This window comes from Argopecten irradians, chromosome 15 (assembly GCF_041381155.1).
Source record: "Argopecten irradians isolate NY chromosome 15, Ai_NY, whole genome shotgun sequence".
In the NCBI taxonomy this organism is placed as follows: Eukaryota; Metazoa; Mollusca; class Bivalvia; order Pectinida; family Pectinidae; genus Argopecten; species Argopecten irradians.
The window spans coordinates 8,276,665-8,295,745 of record NC_091148.1 but is presented as its reverse complement, the minus strand read 5'-3'; the positions used below and the strand labels follow the sequence as shown (position 1 = coordinate 8,295,745).

The 19,081-nt window shown below is 33.9% G+C and overlaps 1 protein-coding gene across 1 annotated transcript; it reads left to right on the top strand.

Moving 5' to 3' along the window:
- The first annotated feature begins 126 nt into the window (after positions 1 to 126).
- On the top strand, positions 127 to 18,270 carry LOC138309858 (phospholipase ABHD3-like). The gene is made up of 10 exons (XM_069251098.1): positions 127 to 305; positions 2,508 to 2,671; positions 6,368 to 6,486; positions 6,843 to 6,903; positions 7,541 to 7,586; positions 9,604 to 9,716; positions 10,124 to 10,300; positions 11,103 to 11,154; positions 11,547 to 11,712; positions 12,761 to 18,270. The coding sequence occupies exons 1-10, from the start codon at positions 213 to 215 to the stop codon at positions 12,946 to 12,948; spliced, it is 1,179 nt and encodes a 392-aa protein (XP_069107199.1). The 5' UTR covers positions 127 to 212; the 3' UTR covers positions 12,949 to 18,270.
- The last annotated feature ends 811 nt before the right edge of the window (positions 18,271 to 19,081 follow it).

Genomic DNA, 19,081 nt, shown 5'->3' with positions numbered 1-19,081 from the left:
TGAACATTATCTTTAATCGTGAAAAGTTTTATGCATTTTAAATTGATATTTTCTCTTGAATATATACAACCTGTTTTACCTCCTGTCGGAATAAAACGTTCCAATGCGGAAGTCGGTATTACAAAGGTCAAATCGTCTGGGTCACATGTGAAAGAAGCCTATTCAACTGTCAAAAATATTGTAAAAATTGGAAATTTGCTAAATTTAGGAAAATGATCGAGTTCATCCAACAAAACGCTTCGTTGGCGGTCGTGGCAGTCTTCTTCTCTGGATATTTAGCTTATTATACATTCTTTGTCTCGAAGGTAAGTGAATTTGTAATGAATCATGTGGATCGATTTTTGGGAACTGACTGCAGATGCTACGAACGATGCTAAATATGATCAATGAACATGGAAACTATTTCTTTTTGTTACATATCTGAGCTTCTCGATTAGTTTTAACTTTAATATCAACTGAAAATAATTACACAATATTGTAAATTTGAAATACAAGTTTTAATGAAAATAGATACGTTTCAGAAAGCATGCAGTCATTGAAAATGCATGGTAAGCTTTGCTCAGCTTTATTGACAGGCAAACAGCCTACTGTAGCATGCAAATGAATTATTCAAAACGCAATATAGCAGATGTCCATATGGTATAACACTCAGTGCTCATTGCCAAACCATGGGAATTAATTAACACTTAACAAAATTACTGGTACACATACAATTAGTGGCTGAAGCTATATATTTGTTACTAAATAATTTATTGATTGTTCATTCGTCTAGCAGTAAAACATTCTGTTAGCTAATAATGCAGAAGTCGACATGGCTTGAATGTTCGAATTTTGGTCATTTAAAAAAAAATGTTTGTTTCCATCAATTTGAGATTATAGAATGAAAAAAAAATGTGAATTGTTTTTGACAATATTCTTTTCTCTATTTTCTATTTTTTTTCTAATTACATTTGGAAAAAAAGAAATAATGAAAATCCCAAAAAATCCATGCTAGCCATAAGCTAATTGCTGGCCGTCAGTATAACTATAGATACAACTTTGACCGGCGAACTCCTCCTTAACTACTTGACAGATTTTGATAAAATTTGGTACACAGCTAGAACCCTGACATAAAGTCTAATCCAGATCCATGTGTATTTCAATAATGAATGTAATATTGCATGTTCCTTCTAAATTTATTATATCAACAGCTAGTTATTGGGACCGCTCGCTAAAACAGTTCATTTATTGGCATTTTTGTCAATAGAGTTCATATAAAAACCATTTTATAGGGGTATAATTAAAATATAACTTGTCTAATCCATATATGTCACTGGGGCAAGCATATTTGGCCGGTATCATGAGAGCCGGGGAAAGCCGAACCCTTTCCCAATGCCAAAACCCCTTCTTTTCCCCCAATTACAATGAAAATTTCCCAAATCCAATCACTGAAAATAAAAATAAAATCAGAAATCTGATTGTGATACTGTCTTCTCTCCGCTCGTTGTTAAACCTAAAAACAAACTACTCTGAAGCTCTTTGAAACAGTTAACTGTTTAACAATATCTTATCACCTATAATACCTGATGTTCAGTAATGGGTAACTTTTCCCCAAAACTACTCTTTTTGCATTTAAAAATTCCCAATTTTGTTACAAAACCTTTTTTCCCGAAATACTTTGAAAACTCACTGCAATATCATAGGGTATAATTATAACTAAACAAAACAGTTATTGACTATGTTTTCGAGCAACAGATGATTTGTTGGACCCTTACACGAACTGTTGTCCTCAGCCTTCTGCCTCAGGCAACAGTTTGTCTTAAGCTTTAGGTCCAACAAATTATCTGTTGCCCTCAACCCCAGTCAACAACTGTATACTGTTATAGTACATTATACATGTATTTTATATATATATTGTGTATAACTTGATAATATATAGATTATTAGTATAGTATATATAAATCTGGGACTGGTAAATATGGTAGCATTGTGTAGAGTTTGATGACCAAGCATTTAAGCACAATTGATATATACAACCTGGCTCAGTGACCACCTTGACCTCTGTTGACAGGCCTAGCTTACATCTACTGTCATCTAGTTCGTCATCCTCAATACTCCAGGGGTTACTATCACTGCCGTGACATCCACCCCTGGACTGCGCCATATATATAGTAAAACTAAATGCAACATAAGACAGATAGTTTCAGCTGAGCTTGGTCCTTTGATAAACATCAAATAAATCAAATAAAGAGCCCTTCCTCTCTGGAAATTTTTATGTATTTTTCACAATTTTATGGAAATATTTTTCCAAATAAAAGAAAAACTCTCTAAAATAAACATTTCAAGAAAGATGCAATGTAGTGTTTTCCTAATTGAAAAGGTACAGGGCCCTGAAAATATTTAGTAAGATTTAGAAAATCACCGACTAAGTACTGTCTTAAGCTTGTGAGGATTGCAGGTTAACCCTTGTCTCTTAATTCTCTTAGTACACAACTTAAATTTATAAATTGAATTTTCATCTGTTCCAGAAACCTAAGCTTGCCTGTAAGGACACCAAATTCCGATCCTTCTTACTTGACCACTGTCCAGTTATCTCAGAAAAATACTCTCCCACAATTTGGTGTTTTGAATCTAGAGCTCAAACGATTCTTCGTTCATTTATAAAATCTCCGTCGATGCTAAGCTATGAAGGGTGAGTATATATATATACATGTACCTCTATTACAGCTATATTAGGACCTGTAAAACATACAGTGGCAGATATCGCGAAATTTGCCAGTCCGACGGACATGTCTGACAAAATTTTACTTGGACCTTCTATTTTAAAATCCAGTCCAGACCGAACGTCAGGCAATTATTGAGTACTGGAAATCGGTAGAAATTGCATCTCTGAAGTATTAGGAAGATGCCGAACCTGGCAAAAACGTAAACTGCATAAGATATATAATCATGAAAACAGCTGCACTGATACTAATAATAGGAAGTTATGTTTACTTCAAAAATTCACATTTATGTTCAGTCTGGCAAAATCTTGTTTAGTCTGGCCGCTTACTCACAGTTCTTGCTGGTACGTATGTTCAGCCATTTTTTTCAATTTTCGCGATGTCTATATTGGTGTTTACACTACAGTAACTCAATAGACCCTAAAATTGTTTATATCTTAACCTTTTGTCGGTGCAATAATATCATCATGCAAAAAAAGTATTTTTGATGATCTCTGAAAATATGATGATGATGATGATGGTGATGATGATGATGATGCTGGGATATGATGATGATGATGATGATGATGCTGGGATATGATGATGATGAATGATTATTGCAACATTTTTTGACATTGGATATCTTAAATACCTTGAAAAAATTACAGAAAATTAAAGAAAAACAAAAAACAATAACATGAAGACTGGCATGGCTTAGCTACCTATTGACTATTTTAGGGTGTAAACTACAAATTAATGTACCGCAAACACATATTTTATTTGGCCTTTTTGAATATTGCAATTAACTTTTAAGATACCTAGATTGTAAAAAGAGAAACAAAAAAATAGAAGAAAAATCTTTTGTTACCATGAAAGCAAGCTTAGCATTTTTTTTTTTTTTTTTTATAATTTTAATCATAATTTAGATTTGTAAAAACAGTAATTTAAAGTGTATAGTCAGGCAATGAAAACCAGTCTAAATGTGTTCATTATATATATATTAGCCTTCCAAAAGTCCTTATATATCAAAATGACGGTCAAGCTCTGCTTACCCTGTCCAGTTTTGACAGTTGATATTATAGAAAGGCCCTGTGTAACTTTAGCACAATTTTTAGCACATTGACTTAGCCAGTCGAGAGATCGTTTTAGGATTCCTATAATATAAATTAATTTCTTCGCATGCAGAGCGATTTTGATGGGAAATTTTATTTTTCTATTTTATAAGAAATTATATTGGATATATTAAAATCATTTTTACCGACTTAAGCATTCCTTTGCCCTACTATTCACTTTAATATCAGTCAAATCTTTTTTTTTTTTTTGCACAAAATGGTGCCTAATGTACACTTACTAACCACACATCCTCCATTGAAAAATCACATATTATATAAATGCATTATCATAATAACCAGCCGATATCAGATTTTTTTAAAAGCTGATTTAACATCGGAGACCTTTGGATTAGCTCAATATCCAGCAATGGTTATATCAGATTCACTATTGACACGATGACCTACACAATATATACATGAAGGGATCACAGTGACTGTGTATAGATCATGAGTGACTGTAACCCCTGGATATCAAGGACGTGTCATAGTAACTGTTGAGGAGTACATATTATACCATATTGGCCGTAATTAGCACCCCTCCTATCTTTTGGAGAAGGAGTTTAAGTTATATAAACGCCCCCACTCTCTCCCCATCCACATTACCATGGATTTAATCAATTTTTACAAATTTGCGATTATAACACCAGCATTGTATCTCATCCCATATTACGTAAACTTGTGGGTGGACAAATATTTCTCCCACCATTCACTGATTTGTCACCGGTTTAGCCGTGGGAGATTTCTCTGTCAGGTATGACAGATTGCGCGCTCTAACCTTTTGAACCTGAAGACCATTACATGACGTCATGACTTCATGCAGCGTGACCGTGGTGTGCATTGTCGATGACGTCATCAATGTGAAAACGCTTCCTTTTAGGCTATTTATTATCTCTTCATTTTCTTTTGTATATGGCAGAAAAGGAATCATTCCCTACTTATGAGAGTGTGACAACAAAATCACAACTCTCGATAGAATTCCTGGCAAGCATCGCGATGTATCAGGTTGTGATTTTGTTGTCACACCCTCTAGGTAGAGAAAGATTCTATTACCGTAGTCAATATGCTTCTCCAAGCTTATAATTAGAAGACATATATGCATGTGTACTGTGACAAATTAATTAATGTGCTGTGAGAATGGAAAGAGTTAAAATATGGCTGACGTTTTCTTTAGAGATTTTTAGCCCACAATTTACATTTTTATTACCTAATTAGCGCCCTCTTTGTTATAATATTCTAAGCACACTAGGTGCAATTCCGACTGGTATAGAGATAAATATAGAACCGTATATATATATGTAGTGCCGTGAATTTTATTTTGGGACCCAATTACTTATTTTTAATTGTGTGTATAAAGAAATACATACTGTAATATAAAATAATTTTTGTTACCTTTGGTGCATGCATAATCAGTACGTCATTCCATACAGGATATAGTGCCATGGATTGTTTTTTGGGAGTCGGACTGTAATTAATTATTTTTAATTTTAAGTAAAATATATATGCCTTCTTTCATAAGAGACACATTATTACATTGTGATTTACATGTGAAAGATCCGCAAGCTACGTTCATGTAATATGGGATGGGATACAATGACTGCATTGCTTAGTTGTAACGTATCACAGCTGTACGGTATACATGCACATATAGTGGTGATCATGACCTCTCCTGATCAACACTTGTAAAGGAGATTCTAATCGTGATTATATATATGTTACGTACTTTAAGATAATGTGGTAGATATCGTGAAAGAGAAAAGTTCAGTGTCTATGACTGACAGTAAACATGACCTCATACTATCAGTTCTATTGTATTCACACTAACTATCTTAGAAGGGGCCACGGTGGCTAAGTGGTTAAGATGTCCCATATTACCACAAGCCCTCCACCTTTGGGATGCAAGTTCAAATCCCATGTGGGGCAGTTGCTAGGTACTGACCGCTAGTCGGTGATTTTTCTCCGGGTACTCCGACTTTTCTCTACCAGCAAACATGGTATGTCCTTACATGACCTTGGCTGTTAATATGAAAGTCTCTGCAGGCCTGTGATAAGTCAGTATTTTTCTGCCTTCATTCAGATTTGCTATGACATAGTTCAGGGGTGAATGTAATGACAGTGATAGTAACCCCTGGAATATGGAGGATGGAAATTTAGTTATTTAGTTATATAATCATTTTTGATAATCTTTGTTGTTCATATTATTTTCATGAGTTTGTTGTAATACTATGTGATTGAGTATGCTAGAGAAAATCAATATTATACCATATTCGGCCCAATAAGCACCCAGGACGCTTGAAAAATTTTAATAAATAAGGGGTGCTTAATAGAACCAAATATGGACTAGCCATTCATAAAATTATTACACATTTAGTAATATATAAGCAAGAAATCATTTTACAAAAGAAATCAATAAAGAAATCCACAGTTTTCATATTTTCCGTCTGCATTTATTTCAAGGTAAATGAAATTGAGGGCTTAAAAGAGGGAGGGGCGTTTATCGAGATGGGGACACTTATATGGGTTGAATATGGTGCTACAGAATTTTCGCATTTTGAAATCTGGGGTTATTCTACACAGGGAGCTAATAAAGATGGACGATGGTGGACAGATACTGTTAGACTGGTACCAGAATGATAATGAGATTTACCCTGACAGGGATACAAGGCCGACAGTCTTACTTCTACCAGGACTTACAGGTATATAAAGTCTACACTAAAACACTGAGTAATATAAAGACGCAATTGTTTTATTTTCGCTAAATATCCCCTTTCTTGTTATGATCCCCACAAATAGGAACCGCGATTATGATGTCATGACAATATTACCACAAACCCTCCATCTCTGGATAGCAAGTCTGAATTCCATGTAGGGCATGTGCAGTTTCTAGGTACTGACCGTTGGTCGGTGGTTTTTTCCGGGTACTCCAGCTTTCCTCCACCAACTGTATCCTTACATGACCCTTGCTGTTAATAGGATATCAAACTGATAAAACCTGACATACCTTAAATATTTTATTCTAACAATAACAATTATGATATCACTATCTCTGTAGGTACCAGCAGTGACTCGTACGTGTTACAGTATGTACATGAAGCTGCCAAGCATGGGTACAGGTATGTATACAAATTTCTAATTATGTTTACTTTGTCATTACCGTATTCGACCCAATAAGCGCCCAGGGCATTTACAAAATTGAAAAAATATAAAGGAGCTAAACAAGACAAAATTATTGCAAACCTATAAGTTTTGGTCTATTGCCCGGGCAATGGAAATGAGGCCTCAAAAGGGGGAGGGGCGCTTATAGGGACATTGGTACTTATTTGGTCGATTATGGTATTTAGAGTGCATAAGCTACGATTGTATGAAGTCCTTGTTGTTCTCTTGAAACCAACATCATGATAAAGACTGCAGCCAAATCTGCTAAAATGGACATTTGTCTATAAAAGAAATCTCTAAATAAAGGATAGACTCGTCAACCTCATTTGGTGCAATTTAACATATATTTGACCTCTGCATAAAGGACACCTGTCTATAAAGAAAATTTTGTTGTGTCCCTTTGGTGTCCTTTATAGACAGGTTTGACTGTATAACATTAAATAATTGATGCCTCTGGTTTCACTGACATATTTCATATTGACTATCTAAGTTAAATAAAGACCATATATATATATATATATAGTTATTACTTTTCGTTAAAATATGAATATTGTTTATTAACATGTATACTAAACTCTATCTTTGATTTTGTAGATCTGTAGTTTTCAACAACAGAGGCAATGGAGGTGTGAAGCTTCTAGTAAGTTTTCCTTTGTGTTATAGGTGAACAAGATGGCCGACAGTATGCCATCTTTGATTTTGATAATTATCCCCCGCCCAACGAAGTTGGTGGGGGATATACAAATGGGTTCTGTCCGTCCGTCCGTCTGTCCGTCCGTACGAATGGTTTCCGGAGCATAACTCTAAAACCAGTAGATATATTTCCACGAAACTTCATACACACATTGGTCTTATGGTCTAGTAGTGCCTTTTGCTATTTTTAGGTTTTCATTTTTTGCATTTTTTCCATAACCATGGAAACATTGCTGAAAATATCATATTTTTGTACCAGGTTCGTTTCCGGAGCATAACTCTAAAACCAGAAGTGATATTTCCACAAAACTTAATAGACATATTGGTCTTATGGTCTAGTAGTGCCTTTTGCTATTTTAAGGTTTTCACTTTTTGTACTTTTTTCTGTAACCATGGAAACATTGCTGAACATAGCAGATTTTTGTGTAAGAATTGTTTCAGGAGCACAACTCTAAAACCAGCAGAGATATTTCCATGAAACTTCATAGACACATTGCTTTTATGGTCTAGTAGTGCCTTTTGCTATTTTTAGGTTTTCATTTTTTGCACTTTTTCGGTAACCATGGAAACATTGCCGAAAATATCATATTTTTGTACCAGGTTCGTATCCGCAGCATAACTGGAAAACCGGTTGAGATATATGCACGGAACTCCATAGGCACATTAGTCTTATGGTCTTGTAGTGCCTTTTGCTATATTAAGGTTTTCACTTTTTGTACTTTTTTCTGTAACCATGGAAACATTGCTGAAAATGGCAGATTTTTGTGTAAGAATCGTTTCCGGAGCACAACTCTAAAACCAGCAGAGATATTTCCATGAAACTTCATAGACACATTGTTCTTATGGTCTAGTAGTGCCTTTTGCTATTTTTAGGTTTTCATTTTTTGCATTTTTTCCATAACCATGGAAACATTGCTGAAAATATCATATTTTTGTACCAGGTTCGTTTCCGGAGCATAACTCTAAAACCAGCAGAGATATTTCCACGAAACTTCATAGACACATTCTTTTTATGGTCTAGTATTATTGTACTGTACCTTTTGCTAATTTTAGGTTTTCATTTTTTGCACTTTTTCTGTTACAATGGAAACATTGCTGAAAATATCATGGTAAATGGTAAATGTTACTTTGCAAAACTCCACCCATCTTTGTGTATATAGTCTAATATAAATGTCAAGGCTGTATACCTGATTCAACAATTGCAGCCCCGCTCTACTTGAATTATACTCCATCTTTCTTTAGCTCAACTTCCTTTTTCCTGTTTTTTTCATACACATAAGTCTCCACAATCAAACTTACTTCAGCTTTGATATCTCCATTGGCGGGGGATCTGAATGACTATGTCCTTGTTGAATTTTGTTACCGCTATTTCTCAGAAAGTGCTGAAGGGATCTGTGTCAAATTGCATGTGCAGGTTCCCCTAGGGGTCTAGTTGTACATATCGCATTTTCAGATCGGTCAAAAAGATGGCCGATAGGTAGCCGTCTTGTTTTTTGATAATTGAGGTTTGTTACTGTTATATATCTGACAGAAAGTACTCAAAGGATCATTCTCAAATTTCATATGTAGTAAAAGTTTGAAAAGCAGACATAGATCATTCTTTGGTGGCCTATGGGTGCCAAGATCCCTCTGGGATCTCTTGTTGTTGATAGTTATTTATACGTATAGTGTGGCTTTAAAGTTGACACTGCTAGTTAAAAATAATGCAATCAAATTTGAAATTGAAATACATACTTTGTATCAGATTTAGGTGATAGATGATTGTATACAGTAGATTCACAGGCTATATAGGGGTCAGTAAAATTTTATTACTGAATCAATGATAAATTGAAAAAGAATTGAACAACAAGCAATACCTATGTAAATTTTCTCCTTGAAAATTTAAAGAAAATAAATGTACTAATTAAATGTTGTTTGAAAAATGTGTAGACATGTTAAAAATGATGGATTTAAAAATATTTCAGACTGCAAGAACTTACTGTGCCACAAATACGGAAGATCTGGCGTTTGTTGTGTCGTTCATAAAGGAGCGATATCCTGACTGTCCCCTAATAGGGGCAGGCATATCCCTGGGAGGGTAAGTTTAAAAAAAAAAAAAACTTTTATACTTGTATTACATCGGTTGTGAAACAAGCTATGTAACTTTCATATGCAAATCATTTTCGATTGCGTTGATGTGGGGTCTTAAAATGGGAGGAAACCAGAGTTCCTAGAGAAAACCCACATAATTGGGTAAGTGACCCCTATTTCGACCTTCTCACATCAGTGCCACGGATTGATACACTGACTGGCTAAGTGTAAGGTATGTGGTTTAATATAACCACTATGCCACCCGACCACCCAGTTTTGGAAATACATATGTAAATACAGAAACTGTTAGTAGTAGATAATTAAATCTTTTCAAAATGAAAAAAAAAAAATTGTTGATGTCTTGGATATAAACATAATGGCTAAGGTGTTAATATTTTATTTTCTATTTTGCAGCATGATCCTATTCCAGTATTTATCTAAAATGGGTAGTGAGTCCAAACTACAGGCCGGGATGTGTGTTTCTGTGGCCTGGAACGTGTTCGAGTCTTATGTAGAGCTGGAGAAACCGGGAATCAACAGACACGTCCTCAATCGTGCCCTCGCCAAAAGTTTGGTTTATTCAATACAGAGGTAGGTCAAAGTGCCCTCGACTGTGCCCTCACCAAAAGTCTGCTTTATTTAATACCGCGGTAGTTTGAAGTGCCCTCACTTACTGTGCCCTGGTCAAAAGTCTGATCTATTCAATACAAAGGTAGGTTAAAGTGCCCTTAACTGCGACCTCACCAAAAGTCGGATTTACTCTATACAGAGGGAGTTTAAAGTGTCCTCAACCGCGCTCTCACTAAAAGTCTGGTTTATTCCATTGAGAGGTAGATTAAAGTGCCCTCGACTGTGCCCTCACCAAAAGTCTAGTTTATTCCATACAGAGGTTGGTTAAAGTGTCCTCAGCCGTGCCCTAGCCAAAAGTGCTATATGCCCTTGTAAGAAATTTTGTCAACAAAAAAAATTAATTTTCTCTTTGTTACTGGCTTTCTGATTGGGCTATTCATTTTTTTCATTCCACGATGAAAAAATAGTCCGAGAATGGCGCGGAATTCCCGACGTTATCATGACGTCACAGTAGAAACACTGACGTTGCGTATTGATTTCGCTACGCGGATTCACACAGTTTGCAAACAAAATTTCTTTCATACCCCGATGAAATTAAAAAATAGTGACTTCAATGCTTAAATATGTTATAAGTTCCTCATCCACTAACTGACAAGCTTAGATTAAAGTTCTTGTTTATGTCATACTGGTACAACAATTAACTTTGGGTTATCATCGATAAACGATTATATATGATCTCGTTTGTTATAAAAATAAATGCTTGAAACACGCCCAAGTGTGTCAGTGACAGTATGATATAACCTTTTTTTAATTTGTTTCGCAGGAATGTTGAAGTGTTTGAACAACATTTTGATGATATAGACCATGTCTTTAAGGTAAGTTATGACGACTGTTGAAGATTAATGTTCAATGTCAGTTCCGTCACTTCTGAGGATATACAACAGTATGAAGTATTGTACATTAAGTAAAATGACAAAGTGTAAATTTTCTTTTGGTTAGACTTTTCTTTAACTCGGAACAGCATGATCACATATTACTTAGGTAGCCATCAGATACTACCTGACTCAAGAGGCTCATTGATTGATGTACTATTTTACTATTTGATTAACTTTCTTGATATAATAGGAAGCGATAGCATATGAATTTTATGTCAAATTAACTTCTTTCCAGGCTTCTACAATAAGAGAATTTGATGATCAATTTACATCAAAAATGTTTGCATATTTCACATTAAAATTTTATGTCCGATAATTTTATTTCTTTCCAGGCTTCTACAATAAGAGAATTTGATGACCGATTCACATCGAAAATGTTTGGGTACGAAGACTGGCAGGAGTACTACAAAGATGCCTGTATACATAACCGAGTCCACCAGCTGCGAGTCCCCGTACTGGTGCTGAGCGCTGCTGACGACCCTTTCTCTCCATCTCACGGTAAGGACTTGAAACAATTACAACTACCCCATCCCAACCTTACCCCACAACAAGGTATATTGTATCGCATTTCCTTTTTTGATTATAGTAAGTAAAACCTTTATAATTCCGAAACCTGTTTATACCAATCAATTGTGCTGTTGACATCTGGCTTAGACAAGTTATACAGTATACTGTACTTGAAATGAGTATACCCTCTCTGCAACAAAGGGGAGTACATTATACTTGATTCTGGTTGTCTGTCTGCAGACGCAACAATTGCCAGACTCCTCCTCCTAAACTACTAGAGGGATTTCAACGAAACTTGATTGTAATTAGTCTATAAACAATTGAACAGCTTCTTCTCCAAAACTACTGGAGATTTATTTTATCAGAACTTTGTGGCTATTAATAATCCTTTTATGGTGTAGATGTGCTTAATCGGAACAAGATATTTCCACCTTTTTCACAGTTATGTCCCTTTGCTGTAAAAAAGGGAAGAGGGATATAAATTTGGGAGGGGTTATGAATTGGCATTCTGAGTAATCACTTATAGTTCAAGGATAGCATTCAATTATTTTTATGAAGTAAAAACTGTATATAACATATTAACTATAGAGTAAAACTTACCTTAGCGACCACCTCTGTATAATGACCACCTGCTTAGTAAGACCACTTTTCTAGGGTCCTAAATAACCAATTTCAACCTGTGTATTAAGATCACCTGGCTATGAAGACTTATTTTTCCTCTGTCCCTTTGGTGGTCTTTATAGACAGGTTTGACTGTTTGGGTGGGTAGTCATGACTGTTTCTTGGGTAGTCTTTATAGACAGGTTTGACTGTCTCTTGGGTGGTCTTTATAGACAGGTTTGAGTGTCTTTTGGGTAGTCTTTATAGATAGGTTTGACTGTCTCTTGGGTGGTCTTTATAGACAGGTTTGAGTGTCTCTTGGGTGGTCTTTATAGACAGGTTTGACTGCCTCTTGGGTGGTCTTTATGGACAGGTTTGACTGTCCCTTGAGTGGTCTTTTTCTTACATTACATTTAAATACCATCAATGTGTGTTTCAGCTATTCCTGTGAAGGAGGCAGAACAAAACGACAACATAGCCATTGTCGTAACGTCTCATGGCGGCCATATTGGATTCCTCGAGGGATTTCTGCCCCGTCATGGCAGCTATATGGATCGACTTTTCTCTCAATTTTCTCGTGCAGTATTTGAGCATGGTCCCAAAACATTATTATCTACAAACAATTAATGATTTAATTTATTTACACTGTCATATTGCCAAAGTAAGAAGTTGTAATATATTACATTTAGATAACCAGGGTGAAATATCATATTACAAACATTGCTGTTCAGAAAACTTCAGCTTGATCAACAAATGAAACGGTCCATTATGTAAACAAACTTTCTATAGCATGCAATTTACTGTCGCAAATTTTGTGATCAAGGTAAATTTGCAAAAGTTTATTATGGTGAATTGATATCTTTCACAATTTTTGACCTATAATTTCCAAGGTATTGCCATCCAATTTTAAATCCATGAAACTTAATCTTTGTGAAAATACTTTGAAATGAAAATTGCGAAATTTATTAGCTGTGAAAGAAAGTTGCTTTACAGAAGTCTAAGTCTCTAGTTTGGACTAAGAAACATTATAAAATATTTCATCGTTTTTGATCGGTGAGTTAAGGAAAAATGTAACTTGAATGTTTGTCCAAGATTTTTGTAATACTCTAGTAAGGCTGGTTTTTGGAGCATGTTCAGACTTAATGAGAACCAGAATGTTAATGATTTAAATGAGTTCAAATCCTTTGTAGAATACTAGATATTTAATTACAGATTTCCTAATGTTGATCTCATGCAGTGCCGCAAATCGGCCCATTCAACCAATCTGCTGTCAATATGAGAACAAAAGCTAGGAAGATTACTTTGTACACCAGGTTTCATTGATCTTCAGAGAATATATAGGGTATATGAAAACAGTATTTGGTCAAACACTTTCAGCATTTCGTTCTACACTAAGTACTTTTTACATTTTATTCCGGACTAATAAGTAATAAGAAATCTTTTTGTCAATTCTGTATTTCCATATTACTGAGTTATCTGTCCATTTGGGTAGGTATTGATTGTGTGACATCATGCATTTATGAGCATAACGTCATACTTTTCAAAGAAAACAATGTGAATTTGGCTCACAAATAATGATGTCACAATGGATACCGCAAGGGAGGTAACTCTGTATTGTGAAAACACGGAGTAATACCATGGGAGGTTTACACTCTGTTTCTTGAGATAGGGTTGTTTTTTAAATTATTAATGTAAAGATAATTTCGTATCTATTTATATTTACAATTCTATGAACAAGATTTGCTAAGATAATAATACAAGATGTACAAAATGTATTTGATACAAAACATATTTTGTGCAGTCAATTGTAAATTATATTATTAATATACAGACAAAAGAAATTTCATTGATAATTTGTATTCATTGTAAAATAAATTTAATAGATACCGGTGTAGATATCTACATGTGCATGTACCAGTAAATTTGAAAAATGAATGAATTAATGATAAAAAATATGTGTGTTTTCAATCGGAAATTTTAATGATAATGATAATTTTTATTCATGATGAAATGAATTTACAATGGGTTATCTATATTAAGATGTCATGAATATAGGGAATATATACACAAATCTGTTTTGAGGTTAAAGAGAGTATGTGTAGTTCATTTCATAAATGTGTACTGTATAATTGTGGTGTCTTTTTAGCGTCCATTCTCTATCACTGATTATCTCCCTTTGCTAAATATCTTAAAATTTCTATAGTTACTCCCCTTACCCCCTTTTCAATGAAATCATCAATATTCTCTGATAGAAACTCTCACAAATAATGATAGTAAAATCATTTTTGATAATAAGATTCTAGTCAATTTTATTTATTATTTCTCTTAAGTGTTTCAATAAAATAGATATTCAATGTCATATCATTTTGATGAAGTCTTAACTTGCTGCAGATCACCTCTTTCACTATTTCATCCATCCTCGATACTCCAGGGGTTACTATTATTGACATTATGTCCAGTTCTGCACAATTTCATAGTTTAATTGAAGGCACCAGAACAGGTACACTGTGGTTGTGAATTGACTGTTGGCTCCGCAGGCTTGTGATCTTTGGTCAGTTTTTTTCTCCAGAGCTGGCTCCGGTTTTACTCTAAGAGATAGTCCGGGGGTGTATATAATGTCAGTGATAGTAACCCATTACATCATTACATATATAGCGGGTATATTTATGTTGAATTTCTGTTATTTTTTCCTCTCACACTTTCTTTATTTCACAATGCTTTATTCGCTGAGCTCAGGAATATGAAACTCATTTACATTATAAGCTTATCAATATTCATTTGCCTCAGACTGATCAGATGATATGCTAATCTTATATTATATCCTATATAATTGCTTCATATCTGTAATGACTTTTGACCTTTCTGAAGTTTACCAATCTAGGTCTGTCTTACTAATTAGGTCAATGTTCTTTAAATAAGTCAATAATGGTATTTAGGTCATATTAACCCTAAATTAGGTCACACCTTCTAAATTTAAGACATGCTTTGTCAAAATGTCTATATTCTGTTATGTCAGGGACATGAAAAAATCATTTTCATTATTGTATATGATAGAATGAGCATCAGATTCAGTAAAATACCGTATTCGACCCAATAAGAGCCCATGTCCCTATACGCGCCCCTCCCCCTTTTAGAGGCCTCAATTTCAATTGTCTACGCATAAACAAAGACCAAAACTACACAAAACTGTGTAGATTTGCAATAATTTCGTCTTAATAGCACCTTTTCATTTTTCAATTTTCAAATGCCCAAGGCGCTTATTGGGTCGAATACGGTATGTTTTGATTGAAGTACATACAACGAATTCATTAAATATGACATAAATTTTTCAATTTCAAAATTTGTACCCCGTCGTTTATATGTGTTTAATTCATACCACCTTTAACGTAATCAAAACACTTTTCAAGCTCTATATACATGTGAAACAAACTTGTTACCAGAATAATCAAATTTTCTTGGTTCCATGAGAAATTCATGATCAATTCACTGTACAGTTTCTACAACAATGGACGTCTCGAAGGGTGAATGTCACTTATTACATATGACGCTTAAATAAAATAATATTGATTTGATTGATAATAGTATTAAGTCAATAGTTTTATGAGTAGAGTAAATATACTGTTTGAGACAGTGGAAGGAAGGTTGTTTCATTTGTTGCATTTCATGTAAACAAAGCCATTCATGTGCTCTTTTCTTGCCCGTAGCTGTGTGTATGTTGTCGAACAATATTCATATTTTGAAGCATTGTGATTAAAAATTTAGTTTAAACATGATAGCCGTGTGTATATTGTCCAACAGTATTCATTTTTGTGATTGAAAATTAAGTTTTAAAAATGATTATTATTAATATCAATGGTATATATTTCATTATGTTTATATTTACAACACAAAAGTCAGGTTTTATTTTTTGTTGTTAATTATCATAAAAAAGTTATATTGTTTTGTTTAATGAAATCGTTTACCATTGTCTTTCACTGCAACATAGCTTGTAATTTTTTTTTTAATTTTTCAATCCTAAATTTATATTTGTAATTGATATGCAGCAACAATGGTTCATAGTGAAATATTATGCATATTTTCAACTTTTCAAGTTAAAATGTATCAAATTTAATGTTTTCTATTTTATTTAAGGGAATCAAAAATGATTACCTTATATCAAAAGTTGTAAAATTGACTGTTTTCATCTGTATATCTGAATTTGAAAAGTCATTTACATTTAAAACATTACTGGTTTGTATTATTTAAGTAAGCCAATTATAAACCCATCTGTTCTAACTTCACAACACACAATTCTGACAAAAGTAGAGGTTTAAATTAATTCTATACAACCATGCTCTTTGATTTTTTAGTTGATATAGAATATTTAAAGATGCTCCACCGCTGACAAACGGTATTTTTTCTCTATCAAGTTCAGGAGCAGAGGATTAAGTATTTTTTTTCAGTTACAAAAGTTACTTATTTTACACCATTAACGCTATTGAGAAGTTTGAGCTTCTAATTTTACTTCAAGATTAAATATAAACAAATTAATTAATTGCATCCCAAAAAAAAATCCATGGTACTATATCCTATATGGAATGAAGTACTGATTGCGCATGCACCAAATGCAAAATCAATTATATTACAGTATTTTTTGTGTTAATTAGACATATAAATACATGTACACAATTAAACACCAATTATTGCTCAAATGATGAAAATCATTTATGCTCTGTCGGCGGTAGAGCATGTTTAAAAGGAGTGCATTATTTATATTCTGTACTTTTATATTTGATAACCATGTTAATGATGTTGAAAGTTCATTTCCAACATTTTTGGCAACTTTATTCTATATTTGATTTGAGTTATCTCCCCTCGGGTAGGTATTGATTGTGACATCTTGTATTTGTGAGCGTAACGTCAGACTTTTTGGAGAAAGTGATGTGGATTGCGCTCACAAAATCATGACGTAACAATTGATACCTACCCTCAAGGGAGCTAACTCTGTAATATGCAAAGACAGCATAGTACGGCCAAAATTTCTCCAGCAGCACCCAATATCCCACCACAACGAAAGTGAAAAATCTTTGTCCTCTTTTTTGTTATTTCATTTTAAAAAATCTGCACCAATTCACTTTCAAGAAACTTTTTTCTCTCAACACTGTAGATGTGGTAGCTGTAACAGGTTGAAAAGTAAAATAAGATGTGTAATTGCTCACTAACTGAGATACTCTAAGTTACGTTTCGATTCAAGATTAACAACTCCCTGTCCGGGGTCACCTCAACATGACCCTTGGCCTAGTATCGGAACACCTTGGGAATACTACCGAATTTCACCTCAATTAAGACAACCCCCACCCCACTTCCAGAGAAAAAATAAGGGTCAAAAGTGGTGGTGGGGGGGGGGTCTTATTCACGGACAACCCGCATGATAGCATCGATCTAGCAAGTAGCCATTTATACTTCCAAATGAATCAACCACACTGAAGATTTCATGTTAAGTGGTACGCTGATTGGCTAACCATAGGGGTCATGCTGATGTGACCCTGAACTGGATGTTGTTAGATCTTGTGTTGGAGCGTAACATTGAGCATCATAGTGGAGCGGAATAACAAGTCTAATTTTAATTAGATTGATTGAAATGTCAAAGTTGGGTATACCACTGATATTTACAACTGTTCTGTAAGATACACTGTTTATGGTTGTTTTTCTACGTAAATACATTTACCATTCTACTGTTTAGAGGAACACACATGTCTAGACATGCATTTTTTTCAGATTTCTAAGAACCTAATGTTATTATTATCTTTTTGATTATGTACATTTTGAATGTACATTTCTCTCTTTCTTAAATAGAAATTCTGAACACTTGAAATCAGTTTCATTCCACAGATTTTTCTATCTCTTTGTTGAAATGTATCAAACGTTTAAAGTTTTCCTATAAATATCATTTCTTGTTAATAAGCTCGAGCTCTTTCTATCTCTTTGTTGAAATGTATCAAACGTTTATAGTTTTCCTATAAATATCATTTCTTGTTAATAAGCTCACACTTTTATACAATTTTTTTTTACAGATTTAAATTTTAGAGCAATTTCCTTTGATGCATACCATGATAAATGGCTCTAAATTATATACAATATACACAGTATTTCAAAATAGCCTGGCTTTAAGAATTAATTTATTATGATATTGTGATGACACGTTTAGCTTTGTTACAAATTTCCACCTGTCTGAATTTATGTAATTACCGTAAACCTCCTTTCATTCGCATGTGATTTATGCGAATTTTGCGATCCAAGTAAATCACGAAATTTTATCTCCGCAAATTAATATTTACATCTATTTTGATATGAAGTATCATTCAATTGTTAAATATGCAAATATTAATCTTCATGAATTTGTTTTGAAATGGAAATTGCGAAAAATTTTGCTATTCAAGTAAATTCCTGAAATTTCGCGATTAAAGTAAATTCGCAAAAGTTTATCTCCCTGAATTTATATTTACAACAATATTGATTCATTCCATAGTTAAGTCCATGAATGTTAATCTTCATGAACTTGTTTTGAAATGGAAATCATGAAATTTAAAAGCTACAAAATGAAGTTGCTTTACAGTTAATTGAATGGAAGATTGAAACAGACTGAATTAATGATAATTAAACAATGCAATTTTATGTGTTGTAGCGCTGTCTCGGACTGCTTTATTACCGTGTTGTATCATTGGCTTTGTTATGAAATAAATATTGCTGATTTACCAAGTTTGGAATTCATTGTCTTAAT